Source organism: Chanos chanos, chromosome 8, assembly GCF_902362185.1.
Source record: "Chanos chanos chromosome 8, fChaCha1.1, whole genome shotgun sequence".
Taxonomy (NCBI): Eukaryota; Metazoa; Chordata; class Actinopteri; order Gonorynchiformes; family Chanidae; genus Chanos; species Chanos chanos.
The window spans coordinates 30,839,516-30,850,393 of record NC_044502.1 but is presented as its reverse complement, the minus strand read 5'-3'; the positions used below and the strand labels follow the sequence as shown (position 1 = coordinate 30,850,393).

Here is a 10,878-nt window from a genome sequence, read left to right as displayed (position 1 = left end):
GCTTCCTCATCATTTTTATAAAGGCCAATATAGATGACGGGATGTTATTGCTTAATTGACACGTACTTTCATTAGCCTACTTTATCCCTCTTTTATTTACGTGTTTCCCTTTAGTTTTGCAGTTACTTGTCGTTTTCCTTCGGTTTTCACAGTAGTAAATCATGATAAATCCATCAGAATTTCCTACCTACCTGCATTGAACACATCTACCTTGACTCGATACACCAAAAAGGTATGGCACAAATGTTGCGAAAGAGGAGCGTATAGAGTTATGTTTTAGATGCAGTCATTCTATAACTGAATTTCTTTGTCGTTTTCCCAGGTTTCACTCAGAAATCTGCAAGACTTTCTGAAGAACATGTGACCTGTTACTATTGCGGTAGCAAGAGAACAGAACTTTCATAATTGGAATGTGCAGCGCGTGCGTCCAGTTGCAGAGACGTATCTTCAGTTGTGGAAAATCATAACTGTAGGCAGTCCGTTTCCTCATTCGTTCGCTGTATCAGTCACGCAAGTCCTCCTTCTGTGTTCGGGTTTGATGGCATATTACTGTAGTACGTACTTCACCCTAACAACAAGTGGTTAAGTCATATCTGTGAGACGCCCCAGTCCCCCAGCGGGAATCCTAGAGAAAAGGCTGTCTGTGATCGGCGTCAGATAAGTATATTAGCTGACATGCTAGTGTAGAACTCGGCTAACAGGAACTATAAGAACTGTTAAGCTAAGGGCTACGGATCAACTAGCTCACGAGAATGGCTGCTGTACGCAGTTTACGGGTATCTGTGAAGCCTGAAAGCTCATCGGATCGGTCGGAATCAGACACGGATTCAGAGTCGGATCGAGATGCCCGAATACCGGAGCCCATGGAGGTGGAAGAGGGGGAACTGCAGCTGGAGGCTATCCCTGTACGCCGATGTTTAAAGGAACTGGTACCGGTTAGTAATTAGACAAGCTAACTTGCCTGCAAGCTATGTTGTATTGTAGGTAAAGGCCGCATCAGCCCGCGGATTTTCGTGTACAGCTCGTCCCAGGCTTGTGAAGGGGCCACAAGGGGCATGTGAGGAGACCGTAGCTCTAGCTTGCTAGAAGGATAATTAGAATAGTTTATTACCCTTTTGAAGGGACTCATTTCAATTCCTGCTATCTTTCGGACTTGACTGAAGTAAATATCATTTGCCGTGTGGGCAAACCGTTTCTTTGTGCGATATATTCGGGGTAACTTAAGTTTCCAACCATGTTGGCTAAGTTAGCTGGCTAGTTAACTGGCAAGGTACTTGGAGAGGTACGATATCCTGTTTTCTTGGTTCCTGTTGTGTGTAATTTATTTTGAACGTAGATGCAAAAAAGTTTTGTTTCTACGGGTTATGATAGAGCTACCGATGTGTGCTTAAGATAATGGGTTGAACAGAGCTAGCAGCTAAAGCTTACAACGGTTTAAGCGATCAGGTTAAGGTTTTCTTATGATTAGTCGCTTGGCAGTGTGATTCAAGTTGCTTGAAATTATTAGGTATGCACTTGTCTCCACAGGACGGGAGTCGGCGTTATGAGAACAAGGCTGGCACATTTATTACTGGAATTGATGTGACGTCAAAGGTAAGTTAACGCCGATTACATTTGTCGACTGAGAAATGAAACAATATAGTAGACGCTACGAAACTCTGTTGCCTTTGTCTCTGTAGTGCTGTTGTGCTGCTCTTACTGCAAATGTCTCTGTGCCGTGGGGGTTGGTTGAAGTTTGTTTTAAGTCGGACAACGTCATACTAATAGCATTAAAAGGTTGTAGATGCGCGAACGGTGATTCCTCGTTATTTACCTCTGAAACATGGCCATTACCTGTCCTTCAATTCAAGGATGCAGTACTCAAACTTGTAGCATGGCTTTGTCGCGTATTTTCATTCATGCAGATAGTATTGTCCTGTATGCTTACAGGGAACAGCAAATAATTCAGTGTCTATCTTGAATTTTGTTGCCCTGCAAACCAGACATAGGCTGCATTATCTGCTTTTGTGGTGTCCAAGTCTCACTATACAGACTGTACTCACAATGCTGAGTCTTTGTGGGATGTCTAATTTCTAATACATGTGAATGTGACCATGAAAGCGAGACTATGGGATATGATTTGTGACAAAAGGCACGTTGTTGTTGTTGTAGGAGGCTGTGGAGAAAAAGGAGAAGAGAGCTAGGCGGTTTCAGTTCCGTGCCGAGGGCAACCTGGCTCAGAGAAACGTGGTTTTGGACAGAGAGGTGATGAAGAAAGGTAAGAGGCCAGTGAGTCTTGCTGTTTCAGCAGAAGCAGCATTGGCTTTGGGAATTATGAAAAAGATATATAATGACCAGTGGTGATGTGTACTGTTTTTTTCTTTCTGTCAGGCAACATGAAATTCTCAAGCATTCAACATTCAGATTCTGTTTGCACAACATTTAAATTTTTGTTATTTAGTCAGGCAACATTAAACATGGTGAGTTACGTCAGGGACTAATTTATTTAAGCGGTCTGGTCTCAATTTAGAGGATTAACAATGGGACTCCCTTTTTTTGAAGGGATGTGATGAAATCCTAAATATAATTCATCCCTTCTTGTCTAGTTCGTTTGCTAGCAATATAGAATGTGATATTTACTTTCAAAGGATTGTAAACCATGTCCTTTTAGCAGTACCCACAGGGTCCAAAATTAGCACCTGCCACTCGCCAAATGCAAGTAAAAATACAGGTTTGAGAATAAAATTAACGAGGTTAGTTGCTGAAATAGGCTTACTTCGCTGCAACCTTTCACTACTACAACACACAATTTGACCGGCGACGTTTCCCAGTTCTTTGACTGACCCTCACCATCCTCCGTTGCTATAGCTTGACGCAGAGGACGTTGAAATTTAAATCGTAGTAGGTTGTGTATGATATGCAACACTGCCAGCACACAACCATAAGAGGCCCTGTTCACACTAACCCGGGTAAATTTGAAAACTCATAATTATTTCTCCGTTTAGCTCTTCCATCCACTCTAAAACAACAATGTCCGCCACTGAAAACGATACATTTCGATGTTGTCTGAGGTGCATAAATTTGTAATGTGGACGGGGAAAACGATGAGTTTCAGAAACGATGACGCATAGTTGCCATGATACTGGCAAAAATTGGTGCTTGAGACACCAAAACAAACATGACGGACGAAATGTAGTTAGTGCTGCTCTGTCTGTCAAATTTGCTAACACTCAGGCGTTTCAGCGTTTTGGTGTGGATGTAGAACATTTGGAAAACGGTACGAAAATGATGTGTGTACGGAGAAACGTTTTTACATAAAATCTGTGTCTTCAGATTTACCTGGCCTAGTGTAGACATAGACTAATTTTGAGCACATGGAGTTGAGTGTTGTTTGCAGAGTGTGTGTATGAGATGTAATATCAATTAACTATTTTAAATCACGTTAATTAATTATAATCAATTAATTATTTTAAAATAAAAGTTTAGTCTCCTTACGACAGCATCTGAAATTTTGTTCCCTTTAAAAAGGTCAGTTGATGAGACATTAGTAATTACGTGGTTTTTTTTTTGACATCATATTTTATGCAGTTCTATAGCTGGTTGAAAAATATTTTGGCTGGTAATTATTATTATTTATTTTTTTTAGTTTACCAGCCATTGGCAGATAGACCAAAAAGTTCATTTTGGACCCTGAGTACCCAGTTTTACCCATTTGCACAGTGACAGTGTTACAGTTACGGTTGAATGTTACAGTTCCATATTAACATTTGCATTCCCTCTAACAACTCTGAGTTTGTTCGCCAGATAAGGAGTATCTCTTGAATTAATACCATTCATAGCAACAAACTGCACTCGCAGAACACTTTCATTCGGAGTTAACCCTCATCCTTGAAATGAATATGTGCATTGGAATAACTGGTGGTTCTGAACAGCATAGAAACAACAAATACAGCAGTGCTTTATTTGTCAGGTCTCATGAGTTTTACTTTTAACTTCTCAATTCTGCGTCACAATACTCAGCAACACCATATAAAACTGTTCACTTGTGCATTTTACTCCTCATCTACCCCTTCTCACTCGTTCATTCTCTCTTCCAGCCATCCCGAAAGTGCGTCTAGAGGCCTTGCACCTGTGCGGCGTGGATGATATGAGCACACAGGATGTGTTTGGATATTTCAAGGAATATCCTCCAGCTCACATTGAGTGGATTGATGACACCTCCTGTATGTTAATACCAGTAAAAACAAACTGCTAAAATTCACTGACATTCACTTCACACTACATGCTTCACATGCCTGGACCCCAAAATATTGTACTGATTTTGACGGATCACAGTTCATGGTGATAGTTTTCTAGTGTTGGACATTAGATGATGGCATTTGGGTAATGTTAACTGTCTGTTAACTGTACTAGTTTTATGTATCCCTCATGCATAGCACTTTCTCCTCAGTAGCAGACTTTATTCCCCTTAGATGATGCTGATAGACTGTTTGGCACATTGACTAGATGCCTTAGAACATGGACACATACAGCAGATATTCATAATGAAATGTGTTTGGCTTTTGGTTTTGGTGTATTGGTGCGTGTGTGAATGTGTGAGAGGGAGATTTGCATGACAGCTAGTAACCAAATCCATGTGCCTTTGTTTCCTAGGTAATGTGGTGTGGTTAGATGATGTGACCTCGACACGGGCTCTCATCAACATGAGCCACATGACAGAGCAGGGGGAAGTAACAAACTCTGTGGAAAATAAATCCTCTGGCCAGGACCACAAAGGTCAGTCAGCACCATAAGCAGGTCTGCCAAAGGACACATCAGGAACAATGTTGACTCCTGCTGTGCTTAATAGAGACTTTGTTATATCTGCCCAACTCCTTCAGCGTTCTTCATAATCATAAATATTTTTTCAGGTACAACACTGGCTAAGTTCTCAAGACCTTTTAGCACTTTGTCTGAAAGTGTTCCTGCTAAATGCTAATTGACCTTAGTGTTACTCATGGCCGTTAGCATAGCTGTCACTATTTCTGACTATAGCAGCTGCTAAGTTTGTGACACTGTTTGTGAAGGTCAAAGTGTCATTGAACACCTTGCAATATGTAGTGCATGACCTCGGGGTGTCTTCACACTTCACAGCTCCTAGAGGTTGTGGCCTTGATGAGGAAGAGGAAGGAGAAGTTGACGATGATGAAGATGACAACGTGTTGGTGAAGAGAGGCAAAAGCAGTAACGACAGTGAAGGGAAAGAAAGTGACAGCGAAGAGGAAGGAGAGAAGAGAGCAAAACAGGAAAACTCTGAGGTACATAAAGTGAGCATTAGGTGTGTTTGTGTCACTGGTGGTCTAGTCACATTTTGCTTGTAAAAACAGCCGCTTTTCACTTACGTTTGTAACTCTTAATTTTTGTCTGTGTGCGTGTTGCAGACAGACTTGCTCTCTCAGGCAGAGAAGGAGTCCCTACTGAGAAACGATCTACGTCCAGCCAGCAAAGCTTTTAAAGGAAACAAACTCTTCCTACGTTTTGCTACTCAGGGTGAGTCTGACGCAGAGCGATCTGCATCGTGTCCTGGCATGTTCAGTGTTAATGTAGCCTCTGATCATGCCCTTTCCAATGTCAGCCTCTTGATTATCAGGGGTTTTTTTTTGTTTGTTTTGCATAATTTGATGCATGGTTATCCGTTGCTTGTGCTTGTGCATTATGCCGTATTCTTCTCCCTGTGATCAGATGATAAGAAAGAACTGGGTGCTGCCAGGCGGAGCAGGTATTACATGAAGTACGGCAACCCGAACTATGGCGGTATGAAGGGCATCCTTAGTAACTCCTGGTAAGAGACGTGAGGCATTTTGTATATGCATTTTCTCTGAACTGGGGGGTGTTCCAGAAAGCGGGTTTAGTGAAAACTCTGAGTTAGTTAACTCACAGCAAGTAGTAAAGCTCCTAAGAGAAGAGCCTTATGGCTTTGTTTTATTAGGAGAATGAAGGCATAGGGCTCTTCTATTAGGAGCATATTTGTTTCTCACAGACTTGTTTATGCTGAGTCTTCTTCACCTCTGCAGGAAACGCAGGTACCATACCCGGCGGATACAGAGGGATGTCCTGAAAACCAAAAAGTCTCTCATTGGAGACAGCATGGGACACACCCCACCCTACACACACAGACACTCAGGTGAGTGACAGGTGGTACTTTATTTCTGGAATATTCCTGTTACTTGCATCTGTTATTTGAAGGCTTCACTCTCATTGGTTCCACATTAGACATGTCCTTGCCAGTTTAGGCTAACCTAAAGACATGTCCTTGCCAGTTTAGGCTAACCAGCATAAAGATGTCAGATGGCCTGACAGTCAGGAGTTTCCCATATTGTTCCTATGCACCTGGAAAGACTTACCAAATTGGGAAGAGGCTACTTTACTTGACTCTTCCAGGTTTAAGGCATTTTTCATCTTTTTTTTAAAAATACATATTTAGAAAATAATTGGTTCGTGTTAGCATAGTAGGTCGTTTCCTAATTCTTGTATTTTAATTTGGCTAACCCAGAATCATAAATTTCATCATTTGTAACTCTGAGGTAAAAGTTGTGTTTATCATATTTAACTTCTGTTCTGAAAGACAAGCCCAAATGCAGATGAGAACTTTGTGAAAGAGACATACACAAATCTCTTTTATTCTTAGAAATCAGAAAGTTCTGACTGGAGCAAACATCTTGATGCTATAATAATAAAAACAACAACAACAACAACAATAATAACAATTCAAGTTTACTTAGAGCCCAGTATCACTATTTATAGTGTCAAAGGTCTTAACATGTCTATAACAGAGTCAAATCAAACTTATATTATCCGTAAGTTAGAGAAAATAGATAAGTCTTTAGTCTGGTTTTAAAGGTATGGAGAGAGTTTGCCTCCCTAATTTCTGTAGGTAGACTATTCCAGAGGAAAGGAGAGTGGTAGGAAAAGGCTCGGTTGCCAGCGTACTTCTTTTTAACTCTTGGAATGACTAATAGTCCAGAATCCTGAGATACCTAAATCTTTACACATGCATAAAACTGCTTCTCATCTCTCATTTTATCCCACTCTGTGGAGTTCCCTAAGTAACTGTAAGTAGTTGTTGAAAGGCTCTTAGCATATGTACTTTTGCATGCAGACATGGTTTCTTAATACAAAGCCGTGAACCCCATAATCACGAGCCTGTTGTGTTTATTCCTTTATTTATTATTCAATGATTTTTTTTTTAAAGACAAGTAGCCTATATAGATGCTCCTGTCATAAGATTATATCATATACAGTATAAAACACATCCTAATTTTAGAGTTCTCTAGTTTGATAGAGAGAGTGGGCCTACAATGTTGGGACTATTTTAGTCATTTCATTACACTGTCAGTTGGAGTTGTTTTATCATAGAGAATACGAGTTAATGCACGCACGTTCTCACATGACTTTTGTTTTTGTATGCCATGATCTGCACAGGGTGTGGTGCACACAGTTTTCAAGTTGACTGATTGCATGCCCACTGGCTGTCTTATAAATGGAATAACTTTCAATTTAAAGCTGACCTGGTGAATCTACCAGAGGAACCCATTGCAGAAGAAGAGGAAGAAGAGGAAGAGGAGGGAGAGGATGACATGGACGCCGACGACAGAGTAGTGGAATATCGGATGGAGCGAGACCGGAGCGACAGGGATCCAGATCTTCGGGACAGGGAGGGGGGATTACGAAGCCACGCGGAGGGCCGTTCATCGTCTCCGTCTTCAGACTCTGATGAAATGGATTACGACCTGGAGCTGAAGATGATCTCCACACCCTCACCCAAGAAGAGCATGAAGATGAGCATGTACGCGGACGAGGTGGAGAATAACCTGAAGAACCTGCGGTAAGAGAGCCAAACTGTGTTACGTAACTGTAATTGCTTCAAATTGCAGTCGCAAAGAGTACCTGTTGTTCGTACTATTACTTTGTTTTTAATCTTGAGAAGTCAAAGCATAAAGCTGAAATGATACTAGCTAACAATGCAGATTTATAATTCATTTTGCACCACATATACAGGGTAGAAATGTATTGTGAAGGTCTGTAAGAGGCTCAGGGTAACCACCATGTCCCTTGACAATGAACATCTCATTTCTTTGTCACAGAAACTCCATGCGGAGCTCTGAGGGTGGCAGCAGCGTGCGAAGTCGGATCGGTAGCGGAGCTGTGTCCAAACCCATCTCGGAGAAAGTGACTGATGTGAGGCAGCTGCTGGAAGAGAAGAGACAGGGACTCTCACATCAGAGGTTGCACTCCTCAGCCTCCAGTGGCAAGACGGGTCAGTCCTCGGACAGCTTCCAGTCTAACGATTGACCTAATGGAGTGCTGGACTACCGTAACACTGTTCAGGGCTAGTCAGATATTTTAATAAGATTCTTTGCTGGATCAGTTGATTACAAAAGAGTGAACATCTCTGAATTCCTCCTGTATCCTCTTCTTCACTGTGCAGATGTGAGACAGAGATTGGGAAAGAGACCTTATTCTCCAGAGAGGCGACGCTCTGCGTCTCCTGTCAGCCTTAGAAACACGGCGCCTCGCAGGGAGCCCCTGACTGACGTTCACAGTCGACTTGGTATCGCCAAACGTGACGCACGGGACACCGTAGACAAGAAAACAGGTTGGTCAGATACAAACCCTTTGTCTTCACACTTTCCTCTTTCATAATCTTCCATTCCCTTCCAATAGACTTTCTTAAACATTTAACTAAATTCCCTCGAGTGGCAGCTTGGGTCAGTGCACCATTACACAGTTCAGAGTAGTGCCCTGTGTCATAATTCAAATCCCATCTATGCAAGTCTTTCAGACTGGGCTGTAGCAAAACTGACCATGTTCCCCCATAATATAAAATGTGATTACACCCCGTTTTCCCTTTCACCGATGCCAGTCACTGATGGTCATAGGTGAGTATTTGGGCAAACCTTTGGGAAACATTATATTTTTATGTATATATGTGTGTGTGTGTGTGTATGTATGTATGTATGTATATATGTATGTATATGACATGGTTTCCTCAGGTATTTCTTCTGAGATTTGTCTTCAGGAGTAATGTACAAGGTATCAGTGATTTTAATCGCAGCGCACACTCTCTCCCCCTTTATGTATGTCTGTTTCTCTTGCTTTTAATTGATCTCTTTCTTTCTGTTTTATTCGCCCAGATTGCATGATGATCTTATGGTGTGTCCATTTTCGTTTGAACAGGAGGGCTTTGGAGCAGACTAGGGTCTCAGAAAGATGGTGACTCTGATCGAAAACTCTCCAGTAGGGGAGGGGGCCTCTCTTCTGGGTCCAGAGGAATCTTTCGGGATGAGGAGGAACTGGAGGAGGAGGATGACGAAGATGACTCCCAGCTGCAGAAAGTTTGGGGAGCTATGATCAAGCAGAAGGAACAGCAGACCAACAAGATGAAGAAGAGCAGATTAGACAACCTCCCCTCACTCCAGATTGAGATTAGCCGGGATAGCAGCAACGGCTCGGACTCTGATTCCTGAAAAAATAAAGAGAAGGTCTGAAAAGACAAAGAGAGTGAGAAATAATAGACTAAAAACTGGGGGTGAGGACGTTCAAAGAGGCTCCAGCTGTAGACCTCTGAGACGTGTTTGAGTTCCACCCTTCCCGACACCACCAAAAGTCTGGATTTTGGTTTTTTTTTCTTTCTTTTTCTTTTTGATTGTTAGATATTTGGTCTCCACTGCAACAGATATCCTTCTGTCCCTCTTCATTTCTAACTCGACTGTAAAAGAGAGGAAAGAAATTGAAAATTTCTTTCTTTTCCCCCCCCCTCTTTGTGGTAAACGATGAAATGCTTATGTGTTCTATTGAAGAAACACCATATGTATTTGGTTGTTGCATCTTACACATGTTGAAGGTCCAAGGGAGTATTGTGGTGATCTGCCACGAAAGGATATTAATGTGACCGGGCGGAACGCAACTCTAAATCGCACGATTTAGAACCAAAAATCTGAAATGTCCTAATCCCTGCCAGTGTATTGCATTTCATATCTCAATTGGATATGAGATTATTCCAGACTAGCCTATAATTGTTATAATGGAGGGGGCCACAGAAAGATTATGCTCAACCTGTGTATGTATATAAAATTTTGTACCATGAGGGGTGCACATAGCCAATCAATGTTGTAACTGTTTTTCCTAAAAAGAGAGATCTACATTCCCATAGACATATATCAGTGAATACGTCATGTGTTCAGACTTCACAAGTGTGCTGTATGTGGAAAAATAAACTTTTTTTTTTTTTTAGCATAAGTGTTGATTTGTTTGGTCAGATTAATTATGGTTTCAGTCTATTCTTGATGTATCACCTCAGCAGGTTGACTTTTGCCTTACACTAACACATGAGTCCAATTTATACAGATTTCATTTTTAAAAAATACATTTTAGGGAACATCTCAATATTCATCAGTATTTCATGGGGTCTTATACTTCGGTAAAAAGTTTCAGTGCTGAGGACCTTACATAGGCCTGTGAGAACGAGCTGCAAACTGCTAATTATCTGCTTTGTGCAAAGCAAAGTACAAAAGAAATCCTGCAATGCTAAGCTATTGATATCCTAAGAACATTACATGGTTAATTGGAAAACATATCCTGACTGTTTGAGTATATATAAAACAAACAGTAACAATAAGTGACATGGAGGCTTTGTGCCCAGGAAGGATTTTTGGATCAAATTAGATTAATATGTGTTGTATTTTCTTTGAATGTTAATTCAAGCAGGGGCAGTATCTTCTGTTGTGGACAATTTGTATCAAGTGGAAACATTTTTATTTGTAGCATTATTGAAATAAGATGCTTTTAAGTTCAGTTTTATTTATTTTGAAAGCAGACCTAACAAAGTGCAGTCCCTTGCCTGAACCTTCTCATGCACTC

General features: G+C 41.2%; 1 protein-coding gene across 3 annotated transcripts; it reads left to right on the top strand.

The window, feature by feature from the left end:
• The first annotated feature begins 557 nt into the window (after window positions 1-557).
• On the top strand, window positions 558-10,219 carry ncbp3 (nuclear cap binding subunit 3). Of its 3 annotated transcripts, none has more exons than XM_030781441.1 (13): window positions 558-905; window positions 1,528-1,593; window positions 2,152-2,257; window positions 4,077-4,202; window positions 4,633-4,755; window positions 5,113-5,276; window positions 5,400-5,508; window positions 5,701-5,800; window positions 6,033-6,142; window positions 7,522-7,843; window positions 8,103-8,275; window positions 8,447-8,614; window positions 9,196-10,219. In XM_030781441.1, exons 1-13 carry the CDS (start codon window positions 753-755, stop codon window positions 9,483-9,485), a joined length of 2,010 nt encoding a protein of 669 aa, XP_030637301.1. In that variant the 5' UTR covers window positions 558-752; the 3' UTR covers window positions 9,486-10,219. The 3 variants fall into 3 exon arrangements, with proteins under 3 accessions (XP_030637301.1, XP_030637300.1, XP_030637302.1); XM_030781440.1 differs by having other exon boundaries at window positions 558-935; XM_030781442.1 differs by having other exon boundaries at window positions 558-935; window positions 4,633-4,759; window positions 5,120-5,183.
• The last annotated feature ends 659 nt before the right edge of the window (window positions 10,220-10,878 follow it).

What these genes read in the sequence shown, in the direction of transcription:
- ncbp3 (XM_030781440.1), top strand. Translation starts at nt 753, where the DNA reads ATGGCTGCTGTACGCAGTTTACGGGTATCTGTGAAGCCTGAAAGCTCA. An exon ending in CTCTGGCCAGGACCACAAAG is followed by an intron (nt 4,756 to 5,112) that starts GTCAGTCAGCAC and finishes CACACTTCACAG; the next exon opens with CTCCTAGAGGTTGTGGCCTT. An exon ending in GGCATCCTTAGTAACTCCTG is followed by an intron (nt 5,801 to 6,032) that starts GTAAGAGACGTG and finishes TCACCTCTGCAG; the next exon opens with GAAACGCAGGTACCATACCC.